General features: G+C 34.8%; 1 protein-coding gene across 1 annotated transcript; it reads right to left on the reverse strand.

Annotated features, from left to right (window-relative positions):
- Positions 1–1,328: 1,328 nt before the first annotated feature.
- On the reverse strand, positions 1,329–7,220 carry LOC131063137 (large ribosomal subunit protein eL32z). Its single transcript, XM_057996903.1, has 3 exons — positions 6,962–7,220; positions 1,991–2,172; positions 1,329–1,695 (listed from the first exon to the last, which is right to left on the reverse strand). The coding sequence occupies exons 1-3, from the start codon at positions 7,055–7,057 to the stop codon at positions 1,566–1,568; spliced, it is 408 nt and encodes a 135-aa protein (XP_057852886.1). The 5' UTR covers positions 7,058–7,220; the 3' UTR covers positions 1,329–1,565.
- Between the last annotated feature and the right edge of the window lie 7,338 nt (positions 7,221–14,558).

Here is a 14,558-nt window from a genome sequence, read left to right on the forward strand (position 1 = left end):
CATATATCCAGGCTGTGGGTCAAATACATAACAGCTTTGGATATGTAGATACGTGTGCCTATGGAAGGACAAGGGAGTTTCCAGCTACTCTGCTTATTTCAGATTTATGAATTGTAGCTTTTTACTGAGAAAAGAAATGTAAGCAGATATATAGATTGTAGCGTTATGATGTGTGAGCAACTCCTCTTGGACAAGTACAAAATCAAAATTGCATAACTGAACAAACTTATGAAAACAACCATTTCTTAGCATCCAAATTCTTCTCCAGCTCATTAAAATTTCATTATCTATTAGATGAAATCTAGGTTCTTGAGGCTCATGTCTTTCATTAAACATATCTCACAACCAAACAACTAAAAAGACAATGCGTTTCCCAGCACAAACATGCTTCGACAACAAAACTAGAAAGGGAGTGTAGCAAGCATTCCAAAAGAAAATGTCAACATAAACAAAGTTTGGAAATTTTGCCACCCACAAAAGAAACCAAGTACAGCGAAATTAAAATAAGTTAACCGATTATTCTACACTCACTAAAATCTCTACAGTAGAATTAAAAATAGCACCTCGACAGCCCCATTAAAATTTGAGAAGGCTTTTATATAATGTCAATTCCTAGGTGTTGCATAACACATGCTATAAAATATTTTAATTATTTCAAATTATGGGTTGAAGTATTACATGTTCAACAGATATTTACACCATTAATATCCCCGCCCCATTAATGATTTACAAGTTAAAATGCCTTAAAGCTAGTACAAATTTGGTAAGGTTTTAAATAATATCAATTCCTAGGCGTCCCCAATATATACTATAAAATATTTTTAATTATTTCAAATTAAAGGATGTAGTTTTACGTGTTCAACGGATAATTACACCATAAATATCCCCTCCTGTAAGATACTCGAGAATCTTAAGTGAAAAATTAAATAGGGGACACCCAAACAAACTTCTTGAATAAATGTTTCTCCAACTAATTAAAATGATCTTATTTTTCAAGAAGAAAATTCTGATCTCGAGGCTCCACTCTATCCTAAGATCTCAACCACACTTCAAAAAAGCAATGCATTTCCCAGCATTAAAATGCTTCTCCAACTACTTAAAAAAGAAGTTTAGCAAGCATACCAAAAATTGTCAGCGAAGATAACTTAAGTTACTCAAAGCCTTCACCACCCGGAAAAAAAAACAGGGTAAACTGAAATCAAAAAAAGGGATAACTACTCTACACTTGCTAACATTTCTGTAGTAGAATTAAAGCACTCCCGTTAATATATATTAGGAAATAATATGTTTTTGAATGTTAGTAACACGGACAGCAATATTTCAACATATTACCCATGTAATACACAAATATTTAGATATTAAGAAAGTCAAAACAATTTTCCCTTTAACCAAAATTGTATCTTGGGCAAAATAAAAATTTCTTGATCACAGTAGATTCAATATTAAAACAAGCTAAATAAAAACTATCAACTGAATACACTGTTCCCAACTTTGATAAATAAAATTCAACTCAACAAAAATATTCTTGAAGCCAAGCCCTATCCCCAAAGAAACAAGACCAACTTCTACTCATCCTCCTGGCTTTGTATTCTGGCTAGCATGTTGGTTACCATGATGTTGAGTTGTGCAGCTCGTTCCACAATAGCCTTTCTCTTCAGTGTTGAAACATTGTGCGCAATTTCAGCACAATATGTCCTATCATAATAAAAAAAAGATTCCATCAAAACTCTAATGTTTAGCATTGAAATAAGATTAATCCATCTAGAAGTTGAGTGCCAACAAAAACAAGCATTTGCTGCACATATGAGGAAGAAATCCATCAGTAACATATAGAAAATTGAGTGTATCGTACAATCACACAAAACGAAACATTATATATGGAAATCAGTTAATAACTTTAAACATAAAGAAAACTATGGATAAGAATTTCTGTGAAAATAATTGAAGGATCTATTAACTTGTCTTATAAAATAGAAAGCAACATGCATACCTGTTGTGCATCATCAAAAGGTCCAGCTCTCTAGCGTTGTGTACAACAAACTTTTTAAAGCCTGAAGGCAAGTAGTGCTTGGTTTTCTTGTTTGATCCATAACCAATGTTGGGCATGAGGGTGCATCCTTTAAACTTTCTTCTTACACGTGAATCAATACCTTTTGGTCTACGCCAGCTCTCCTGTCGAATGATGGCAATAAAACAACTTATACAGTGAGAAACACTCCACTAACATACATGATAACTCACTAAATTTGTCTCCTTTCAAATACTATTGAACCAAAAAAATATTTCATTTATAAATCCCACGTTATACAACATAATATTGAACTTTGCATTATCCATCTCAGAGACTGGTATTATATCTGCAATCCTTCTTGTTGGAAATTGGCTTTCTTTCAGAGGGAAGATAATGTTAATTAAACGAAACAAGAAAAAAATTATCAGAGTATATGTTGCATAGAAATTGTCATTAAGATGTCAACCTGTTTACAGAACCACTATAAATCCATTTTATCCATGATCTGATATTTGACTAAAGGTATCAAATTACAAAGGTACGGATGATGCACACATTCCCACATCTGCCAACAGGTATTCCCTTAGCATGAGGTATTTGAGAGCAAGTACATATATTGATGATCAACATTGAAAGGATTAACATGAAAATGATCTTAGCCATAATTTGTTAAAGCTGCTATATCATCCATAGGATCCTGAAAATTAATGGATTGAAATTGAAATCAAAACCTAGTAAAATTGACTGACTTTTTTTACCAAATTTTGACTGGTCCTGGTTTCTGTCACAACTCCTCCCCACATAAGCCCACTTCTCTGTTTTAGAAGGGTGTGAAAACCAACAGAGCTAACTTTGTGACTTTAATGGTTTCACTTTTATCACACGGATAACTGCAAGATAAAGAAGTCCACATTCTAGCCAGCATGGATTTGATAAAATTACAGAACTTGTTGTAATACTCTATGGAATGTCACTTAGGTTTCTCTTTTGTCAGTGTACCGTGTACATTTCTTGTAAACACTATCCATCGTTTGTGTTTAGTAATTTTGCTTCCCCTTCTGTGCTTCAAGGAACAAACTCATGCATATCACTTAAATTCTAATCCTGTAGTTATTTATTTTAATATTTGGTTGGTCAGGAAATGAACATGGACGTGTAACAGTTTATTTTGCATTATTAGGATTTGTACATGTCCATTCTCTTTTGTATCATTTAAGCTCATCTCAAAATACAGATTGTGATAGGAGGACGGTACGAATTAAATAAACATATACACCCCTCTTACATTTTCAAATATAATAGGTGAAATATATTTTCATGGAATTTTAAGCACCTCCGCAACTCATGTATTTGTCCATTTAGATCTCTAACCTTGTTATATAGACAGTGTGAATGCATTTTTACATTCTTAACAATGTTCTCCTTAAATTCAATGCTACACATATCATGCAGAATATGTATAACTTTGGGTGTAAATTCAATCTGCGTGCATATTATTGCACAAATCAAACAGAACTCTAAATTAATCTTACTTTATTAATTAATAGTTCTCCATTTTTCTTAATAATTATTACCCCTGAATCACAGTCGAAGCTGTGCAGTCAATGTTTCTAACTTAAATGCAAATAGGTCAAAGTTTCTAAATTTAAGTTGTGAAAATCAAGACGCTGATATAATTGAGGTAAACTTTTCTAAGTTAGGGTTAGTATCTATGGGTTTCTTTGTAGCCATCACCAATGGCCTTGTAAGAGAAAGAGGGTCAGTATGAGGATGCCTTCTAGAAGCAGAAACAAAAATGAAAACATGTCCTAAGGTTTCTTTGTAGGAATAACTGCTGGCCTTGCAAGAGAAAGAGGCCCAGGATGACAATGCCATTGAGAAAAAGAACCAACAATGAAAACATGTACTTCGAATTAAATTATTAATGAATCAATTATACAGGAAATTGTTAGAGGCAGAGATGCATCTGGTAAATATATACCAAAGGCTGAAAGTGAGTCAGAATTGAATAGATATGTTTGTCGTGATAATGAAAGTGACAAAGGAGTGCATTAGAAAGAGGTCGACATACTCCAAGAAGCCTCCTAGAAAAGTAAGTTACAACAATCATGCATGAAGAAATGATCAAAATAATGCAAGAAGCCTCTGAAAATTGCACAGAAGAAATTATGCTGGAAAGGCATTCTACATATTACACAAATTGTTACCATAAAATTTGAGGTGAGGATTTGAAAGTTTGCTTAAGTTTACCGCTTCTCTACTTCAACTCCCCTACAAGAGAAAAGAGGCATTAATGTATTCATATGAACCAGGCCATTTTAAAATCTTGTACAAGTTTCTGCTAGGCTGCCACTGACTTGCTGAATAGAATTTGGGTCCTTGAACTAATAAACTTACAAGTGCTTACTGCCACTGTCACCTAAGACTTCGCCCTGCACATTGATCTATACTAACCAACATTTTCCCAAGGCTAAAGTAAATTTTCTTGGTTGTAGGATTATGGAGACAAAACAGATTTTAGTAGACAGGCTTGTAGAATTTGATAAGATTACATGTACTATCAATGTAAATGAGCTTGATAAATATTAAGAGATACAACTGGAAAATTGTTTCCACATTTTCACAAGAATTGCTTGGATATATGGTTTGATAATGATTATAAAACATGCGCTCTTTGCAGAACCTGCCTAATTCCAGAAAGATCTGAGAATGATTACACAAACAGATCGTAGGAGGTAAAGCAGTTGTTACAATTATTTTAAGGCATGGTATTCCAATCAAAAAATACAACCCAAATAGAGGATTGTATACTAGTACAAAGGGCAGGATACCTTTGTTTTACACATATTTCACACTGAGCATCTCTAATACTAATACTGTATTGGTGGGGAAATTACAACACCTGTAAATAAAATAACTGATGGGGATATTAAAGAATGTATTGTGCATTTTGATTGGCGGCCATTTCTGTGTTGTACAACTTTAGATTCATTTCAATTTGGACAACATGCAGTGTTATGCAGTGTTGATATACAGATATACATGTAGCTTTTTCTCACCAACTAATATTTTCATGATGCTTAAAGCCTTTCCAAAGCGGTATCCTCTGAGGTAGGCTGGGTTAGGTTGTATCTAGAATAAAAAGACACAATGAATTTCAGAAATAATATATTCTTTAACATACGATAATGATCGGTTAAGATGTTGATTGCTTCAAAAAGGCTGAAAGGTTGAAACATCTAAAAATTTAATCCATACACAAAACTCATTTGATCTCAACAATATGTGATACTTTTCATCTGCTTCACAGTTCAGCAGAGTTTTGGCTTGCAAAATTGAGTTAAACAGGCCTCAATGGCCAGAGGTGTATTTTGACTCTTACGAATCATGCTTTATCTTTTGAAGATTCAGTATGCCATGTTTCCAGTAAATTTCCTTCAATGTTATATCATGGCTTGCTCTTTTGGGATGGAGGAGTGGGAGTAATATCATTTATTCAGGACAGTCTTTTAGTTACGGTTGACTGCCAGTGCTGCTGAGATAATAAAAAATATTCAGCTGAGTTGCAATCCTATACATGATCTTGCAGTATTGATACACACCCAAAGGAATAAACATTGCCACCCTATTGCAAATAAGTCTGAGTTACATTAAACGGGCTTTATAAACATTCTATTTGATCCCCAATGCCAATTACAGAGAAAAATGTCAGACTTCTTATAACGTTTCAAATAAATCAGTCACTTGAAACAGCTTCTCCTCAAAACTCTTTGGATCAGGATGAATGTCCAAACAGATTTTGTTGTATGACGCATCTGGTTAAAAACTTCAGTAGTGGAATGTTACATTACGCAGTTGGAATAGCTGATGTTTTTCTTTTTCTTCCTCAATTATATGATTTTTGAACTAAGTAATTTTGGTCGTTCAGTTGGATTGGTAACATATTATTAGTTATCTTTTCAGATGAGAGTAGCTTTCCCCCTTTTCCATTGGAAGTGCTTGTTTATCTTGATTGACTGCTTTATGTGTTAGACTGCTTCTAAGGCTATGGTTCTCTAATAAGGATTAATAAAATGGAAAATACCTGAGATAAGCATTATTCCAATTGCCAAACCCTAAAAAGACGATACTAAAACATGTTTAACTTTGCTCATGATGCGCAGAGATAGGGAAAATGGTGGCGCAATGAAAAACTCAGACCAAACATTCGCCCAACAACAGGAACAGGGTTTGCAGGGGAGGATTAAAGCAAAGTTTTGTTTTTTTCTGTATGCGCGCAGGCCAGGTCAAGATCTTGAGAGCGGGGCTCAGAAGGAACCGCGGCATCCCAAGGGAGTCTGCGGCACTTGACTGGAACCATTCCTCTAAACCAAGTTTACAATAGACCAAACAATGTCAGTGGCTACTGCCCTGCCGAGGAATCTTAGCTACGATTTGTATCGAATAAAAATCAAGACGGTATCAAATTAGTAATACATAATCAATGTATAAGATCATTTATATGCTTAAAATGCTAAATAAAAGTAGGAAATCTAATACCGTCTGGAAAAAGATCTTGGCATCAAAAAAACCCTTCATCAAATAATATGACAGTCACAAAATAGAAGCAAGCTACCGCTTCAGGCATTCTGTAAATACATACCCTGACTTTAAAAACTCCGTATCAGAAACTTTAAATTAGAAAACATAAACAAAAAAGAACAAATAAAGAAAAAAGACAAAAAACTTAATACCAAAAGTTTAAATCAAAAAACTTCAGATCGAAAAGATAAGATTAACACAGAATGTGGGCTTGGTGAAACGACACCTGGATATTTACATTGATCAAAGATAACAAAGACCCACAAAAAGACTAAGCTAGCGTTTCCTCCATAGCACATTAGGCTGAATCAGAAGCGAACAAAAGATTAACAAAATTGAGATTTGGAAAGATTTAAAAGGTCTAAATACCTTGACAGTAATCCTGCGATCGCTCTGTGGCCTCTTGAACCTCTTCACACGCTTCTTAACAATCTTCTTGTTCAACAAAGGCTGAGGCATCGGCATCTTGCTTTGCTTTCCTTTTCCTGCTCGCTCTACTCACCGCCGCTACCCTGTTCCTGCACCAATGTAAGAGGAAATGGTAGTAATTTTTATGTTTGATTTATCAAAACCCCTTAAAACCCTAACTTCACTTCCAACCCCGGGGTTTAAAACAATAACCAGTGTAAACATAGGCTTTGGGTATTCCAAGTTATGATACTACATTTCAAGGCGTGGAAAACCCCTAAGTTTTAGAAAACCTTGATGAGCTAAACCCCAAGTTAGGAAGAAATTTAGTTGGAGCCCAATTTTTATTAGTTTTGAGGGGCCATTTTTAAATATTTATTAATAAAAAATTTTAACAAATAGCGTTTGCAAAAAAAAAATTATTAAATTTTTTTTTTTTTTTTTAAAGTATAGATGCAATTTTTTTATAGCATGCAATTTTTTTTTATAGCAAAACATATTGAAAATAATTTAATTGGATGTCATTGGAGAATAATTTAACCTAATAATTTTAATATTTATTTAAAATATTATTTTCAATCAATATTAAAAACTCAACTAAATGTTTGATAAAAACAAGATTCACTATTTTTTATAGAAGTAAGTTAAATAATATTTTTTTTAAATTATATCCACTTTTTTAAAAAAATATATTTGAAATTTTTATTAAAATAAAAAAGTAATTCATTTAATAAATAAATTATTTATTATTAATTATTGTAATTCTAAATTGATCATTCAAAATTATACTCTTTACCAAGTTTTTTGTAAGGTGAGGACTAAACCAGTTTTATGTCACAAAAATTGTGCAAAACAAAGTCCAAACATGAAAGTTATGGCCCTCCTGCAGATAGTTAGGTTCGACTTTAAAGGATTGTAGAAATCACCTGAAGTAGAATCTACAAAAAAATCTAACACCATTAGATCGAGCTCAAAGCCAAGTTTTTGTTGATATCTTGATCATCAACTTTCTAGCTTGTACGACCAAGTTACGACCAAAAAATTGAGTGTAGGTCAAAATGCTAAATGAGGGCAAATAAGGGGCTTGAAAACTATATGTACAGTTGATGTTGCCATGATGCCATGCTTATGTTAGTAGAATCTTTGCAAAAATTCCCTACGGATGTTGATATGGTGATTACTTAGTATTAATTTACTATTGATGTGGTGTCATTGATGAGGCATTGATTGAGCCATACTTGCATGCACATGTAACAATTAATGTGCTACTAAGGGATTTTTCTACCCAAAATTTTGGGAAATATTTTGTTAAAACTAATAATAATAATAATAAATCTTTTGAGAAAAAAATATAATTTCTTTCTTCTAAACCTTGGCGATGATTTTCTTTTTCTTTTTCTAGGCACACAAGTTGCACACCATATAGATCGATACGGTTGTATGGATTTCCATACAAACACAACCACCGCTCAAAAAACTTCACCCAAATTTTTTTTTACTCGAATTTTGGTGTTTGAATAAGTGATCTTGGGGTTTCTAGCCATTCTAAGCAATATGGTGAGGTCATATTCATCCCAAAGTGTCCATATTTTTGTTACCCCTAGATCTTGTCTAGATTTTTATGCTCTCAACAAATTTTCTCAAAACTTCAACCCCTTAGATTTTGATGAAATGATAACCAATCTATAGGTTTTGAGATGCTTTGAATATGATAAAGTGCACTAAAAATTATCTCAAGGCTATATCCTTTTTTAATTTGGATAGAAAATTAGCAGATCTCTAACTCTGATACCATGATGGAGATATGGACTCAACCCCACAAGCCCATTAATCATTTACAAGCACAACGCCTATCACAAAGAAAGATCAAGCAAGATAGATGATTGAAACCTTAGATGCAAACCCTAACGCAATATTAAACTAGCTAGTACCAAGTGTCACGACCATAATGAATTAGGCAACTCAAGCTATTATTAGCCTAATCTAATAAAATGAAAAAGCGCCTAGGTTTAAATTAAGTGAATAAAGTAATAAGAACCTAATTGATAATTAATTAGGCAAATAATTCTAATTATTCCAATAATTAATCGTAGCATGGTTTGGATCAAGGGATTTGCATAGTTCATTTGATGTAGATGGTGTGATGGAGGAGGAGTTTTGTATAGAATCTTTGACTCGGGTAGATGGAGAGATAAGAGGTTTAGGGTATTGGAGTTTGTCTTGACTTAGAGGGGATGGAGGTGGATGCATGACATCTTGCACAACTTTATTTGGAGGTGGCGATTTAGTCTCCTTTGCTAATAGTCCTTAGATAAATTCATGAACAAAGGACTTGGAGGATGGGGATGATGTGGATTCATATGATTTAGATGGGGGATTTAGGAGGATTAGGATTATGGATTGGAGGCTCGAGGTTACATGAAGGAAGAGGATTAGATGGAAGATTAGGATTATGGATCTGTTATCCCTGTAGACACCTAAAATTGCCATGTCTAATTAAATAAATATTTTATTTATTTAATTACTTTAGCCTAATTCTTCTATTAATTAAATAAATCTTTAATTAATTCATTTATCCTCTTCTAGCCTTATTTCTCATTTAAAGAAATGCATTTATTTATTTAAATTGCCCTTTATCCTAAATTAAATAAATATACTATTTATTTAATTGATCCCAGTTCCTCTATTAATTAAATAAATCTTTATTTATTTAATTAATTCATTGGCCTTTTGTACCTATGACACATGTCATTCATCTCTTAATTCATACACTACCTACCCTCTCATTATTTTATTATTTTCTCTACCTACTCTCTAATCATGGCCGACCATTTATCTTTTACACCTCTCAATCTTATCCCTCCATTTCTTATAGTGTCTTCTATACAAGGAGATGCTTCCTTCATTATCAACCCTATGCATTCATCCCCTAGACATATACATTCTAATCAAGCATCCTAACATTCGATCTTTCGTATGCGATCCTACTTGCAACCACATTTCCGTTCTTTGTTGAGCTCTTGTGCACATATAAAATCTGAGAGCAAATATATCAAGCAAGATTAATGGAGATATGAAGAATGGAGATTCAAACCCTATTGGACATGTGATGGTATAATCTTTGTGATTTCATTTGATTTGCATTGCCTTAGGTAATCTTCATATGTTATGGTGGATCTTTGTTGTTGTTAGGCTAGGGTTTTGTGGTTGAATTCATTTAGCCTTTCAATATTGTTGTTATCCATTTTCATCGTATACATTTTGGCACGCTCGGTGGGACTCTTATCCCTTTTGCATTTAACATCTTTTGTTGCAGATTTTGTGTTTTTGAAGTTGCAGATCTGACATTTCCGACAACATTTCGACATTTTCGTGTCTGAGTACCTTCGGATCACGTTTGTGATTTTCTGTAGCGTCTATGATATTTGGACTCGCGTCTGCGTCTTCAACATTATTTTACTTTTTTTTGCAGATTACAAGGTCGTGTCTGTGTTCTCAAAACGTGTCTGTGAACCTCTGAATCGTGTATGAGTTTCCGACAGTATTTTCACTTTCCAGATTGTAGGTTTTCATTATAGGTGCATCTGTGGGTGATTTAATCGCGTCTGTGACATCTAGTTGCATCTGTGATCATTTTAATCGCGTCTGTGTCTTGCAAGATTTTTTGTTTAGCATTTTTTTTGCAGAAACACGTCTGTGAGGTGTTAAAATGTGTCTGTGTTGTGGAATCGCGTCTGTGTAGGGTAAAATCGCGTCTGTGTTTTCAAAAAAAAAAAAAAAAAAATTCCCTCATTTAAGGTTTTCATTTTTCGCCATTTTGTCTTGCAATTAATGTTTCAGATCTGGTTTATATTGAGCTAACATCTTCAGATCTAGCTAACGAAATTGGTGCAGCTTGTCTTGAAAGCAAAATCGTTTTGTTGAAGGCCCCTATTTTCACAAAGTCTTTTGGATCTAAAATTTACCTAACTTGTGTGCTTGCAGGAGGGGTACTATTGCAAAACTACTAAGAAATATTTGTTGCTGAATTTTGGCAAGGTTTTTTTATCTTTATTGTGTGCCTTGTTTTCATAGATTAGCAAACACTTCAATTGGTGCACTAAAATTGAACCAGTGTCTTTTGTGTCTTGAGCAATAGGCTCTTTTTGTTTCATCTTTAGAGGGCCTGTCTTCCCATGTGGTCATTAGGACTACTAGTGAGGAGAGAACGACCCAAGTGGTAGCGAGGAAAACCCACCTCTTTCGAACCACTATAAACAAATGTATTCATGGTGAAAACTATGGATAACGTGTGCTGATTAGTTCATACCGACACTATGTCTCCCCATAAACCTGTTTGATCAAATTTATTTGATCAGTTGTAGGGCATAACCCCTACCGGCTAGGAGCCTTCTATATTTACAGAGTTGAAAGGGCCGCATGTATGGCCACACGAGCGGATGCCCTTACTAGCACCTTTTTTGTTTTAGAAGCCAAAATCCTTCTAGTTGTTAGGGTAGGAGGTCAAACCTCTGGAGCGACCCACACACATACAGTTCTTAGTAGAGATACAAAGTTCGCCACGAGGATTTTTCATGGGGACTAATGCTTGGCTGTCCCGAGAAGTGAGTGTCGAGGGTGGAGCTAGTGGGGTCAAGCATCTAAGTATCCGCTCTAAATAGAGTAGCCTCATGTGGGAATCAACAACTATTGTCCTGGCCAGCCATAAGAATTGTGCTTGACTTATTTTAAACAATCAAACATTCAAGATCAAACATCAAAACATTGTGTCTTTTGTGTCTTCAAGTGTATGCAAAACATTTTTACATCAAACAACACACTTTTCTTTGAGTCATTTTTTAGTCTAAACAGTTGCAAACATTGAGTCCTCATCAATATTGTGTCCTCTTGTCATGGAAAACAGTCAAACAATCAGATTTGGTCGCAACAAGTCACTTCACATATTAGAAAAATTGCACAAAGTTTTCAGAAATGCATCTGTGTCTGATAGAACAACGTCTGTGTCATATAACCGCATTTGTGAAGGGCAGAAACACGTTTGTGTCCTTTGAGAAACATTGCACTTACAACATCTCAGAAACGCGTTTGTGTCTAACAAAACCACGTCTGTGTCATTTAAGCGCATTTGTGTCTAACAGAATAGCGTCTGTATCATTTAAGTGTGTTTGTGAAGTATACAGACACGTCTGTGTTCTGAATTGAAAAAAATTTACAGTCCAACAAACAAGAAACAATCAATTTCAGACTTATTGAGCTTCCTAGGTATCTCTCTGGGTTTTCATCTAGCATTCAACCTCTCTTTGGATTTCACAAAGTCCATCATTACTTTACACCTTACATTACATTCACATTTGTCTAAACTTGAGTCAAAAGGTCACTTGCTTGTCCTCATCATACTTTGTCAACACACTACATACAACAACATTTTGCTAAGTGGTCCCTCATCAAGGTCTATCACCTTTGGGTCTCATTTGGTCTTACTTAGAGTCAAGGTCAACTTACCTCATCAAGAGAAACTATCATCTCTTTAGAAGTCACACCTACTCTACTACATACATACTTGGTCTTACACTTTGGACATTGCAAGTACACTTCGGATTCATTTACACTCCATCCAACCCTTGGTCTTCCATACTCTTTCCATCTTTCATCTAATCTCACACATCTTGGTCAAGACCTAGTTCATGGTTGAAACTAGTTCCCAAAAATCTAGGAGAGAAACTAAAGAGGCTCAAGAGTCCGCAAACATGAGTTCCTATGAATATGACAATGATATCTTTTTCAATTATGATCATACTACATTACCTGACATGGATGCTTATAGAAACATTCCAAATGTTGAGCACATGGACACTACAAACAACAATGATACACACAATGACAATATGGACAACTTTTCCGTACATTCAACAGAAGTGGAAGACTCCATTATGGATCCCCGTTTCAATCAATTGGTTGAGGAAATAAAGAGGAGAGATAGACAATACTTCTTACAAGTGATGGCACAAAGTGGACCCAAGATCCCTCATGATTTTGACATGTCTCAAATAATGGTAAATCGACCTTTGCAACAACCTCACCTCGACATGGATCAAAGGAGGCCTAATAGTGGAGGCAATAGAGGACCACATCTTGTGCTTGAATCACCATCATCTTTGTTTCAAAAATCAGAGGTCTCATACACACATGGTCAAGCATATGATACTCACCTTCGCAGACCATTATGGAAGTCTTATGCAAAAAAATATACTAAATCACATGCCAATTCTAAGGACCAACCACCAAAGCAATTGGATATCCAAAGGCATGATCAAAATTTGGACACAAGGAAACCCCGCGTCAAATTTGGGGGCAACACATTAGAACAAACTCATGATATGCCTGTAGAGTATGGTATACATGGGAAAAACAGATATTCCATTCCTCATCATGACTCTATACCAAGTGGTCCATATATGCAGCATCACTATAGACCTCCTCCATATGAACATGTGTATGATCAATACCATCCATATATGCAACATGCTCCTCCACCCAGTGGTTCAGGCATGGGGTATGATCCAAGAAGTCGATCTCCACCTAAGAACAATTTGGAGCAGCAAATTAAGGACTTACAAAAGAAAATGGAGGACATAAATACACCGAAGCCAACTTACACAATGAGAGACATATGTCCTTATCCACTTGACAAAAGCATTACAATGCCTCCATTTCCTACACACTTTGTGACACCTAAGTTTGATAGGTACAAAGGAAAAGGAGATCTTAAGGCACATATAAGACATTTTTTCACAGCCTGCATTGAGGTAGCAGCAAAAGAGACATATTTGATGAGATTATTCCCACAGAGCTTAGGTGATCAAGCTATGGAATAGTTTTCCCAATTCCCACCTGGAATTAAGTCATGGGGTGACTTAGCTGAGGCATTTATCCAACATTTCTCATACAATATAGAGACAGACATATCAGTTTCTACTTTGTGCAACACCAAGCAAAGGGATGGAGAGTCTTTTTCATCATTTTTACAAAGATGGAGGAATCTAGCTAGTAGATGCTCTTGTGAAATTCCACTAAAACAAATGGTAGAGATGTTCACCCAAGATGTTAACAAAGACATTGGTTATGACCTAAGAAAAGCTTGTTTGTCCACCTTCAAGGACGTCATTGAAAAAGGATTAGCGATAGAAAAGGTCCTAATTGAGCAAGGCATCATTAAGATATTCAAGGAAAACAAAGATGACTTTAAAGGAAAAGATAAGCCAAGATTTTGGAATAAAAACAAGAACACGATCAATGACGGCGTTGTAGATGCCAATATAGTACGACCCAAAATCATTTTTTCGAGATCAAAATCTACAAACAATCAAGTGAATACTCAAACAACTTCAAAGTCACGAGGGAAGTACACCCCATTGGGAGAACCACTTGAGTCAACTTTCAAGAAGCTAGTGGCAAACAAAATAATAACAATTCCAGATTTGCCTCCATATGAGCCAAAGGTTAAACCAAATTGGTGGAATGATGATGAATATTGTGAATTTCATAAAAGCAAGGGTCA

This window comes from Cryptomeria japonica, chromosome 11 (assembly GCF_030272615.1).
Source record: "Cryptomeria japonica chromosome 11, Sugi_1.0, whole genome shotgun sequence".
Classification (NCBI taxonomy): Eukaryota; Viridiplantae; Streptophyta; class Pinopsida; order Cupressales; family Cupressaceae; genus Cryptomeria; species Cryptomeria japonica.

Bases quoted from the DNA above. Each gene is read 5' to 3' on its own strand.
- LOC131063137 (XM_057996903.1), bottom strand. From the start codon at position 7,057: ATGCCGATGCCTCAGCCTTTGTTGAACAAGAAGATTGTTAAGAAGCGT. The intron at 2,173-6,961 runs GTATTTAGACCT...ATCATTCGACAG, and splicing joins ATCGCAGGATTACTGTCAAG to GAGAGCTGGCGTAGACCAAA. The intron at 1,696-1,990 runs GTATGCATGTTG...TTATTATGATAG, and splicing joins CTTTTGATGATGCACAACAG to GACATATTGTGCTGAAATTG.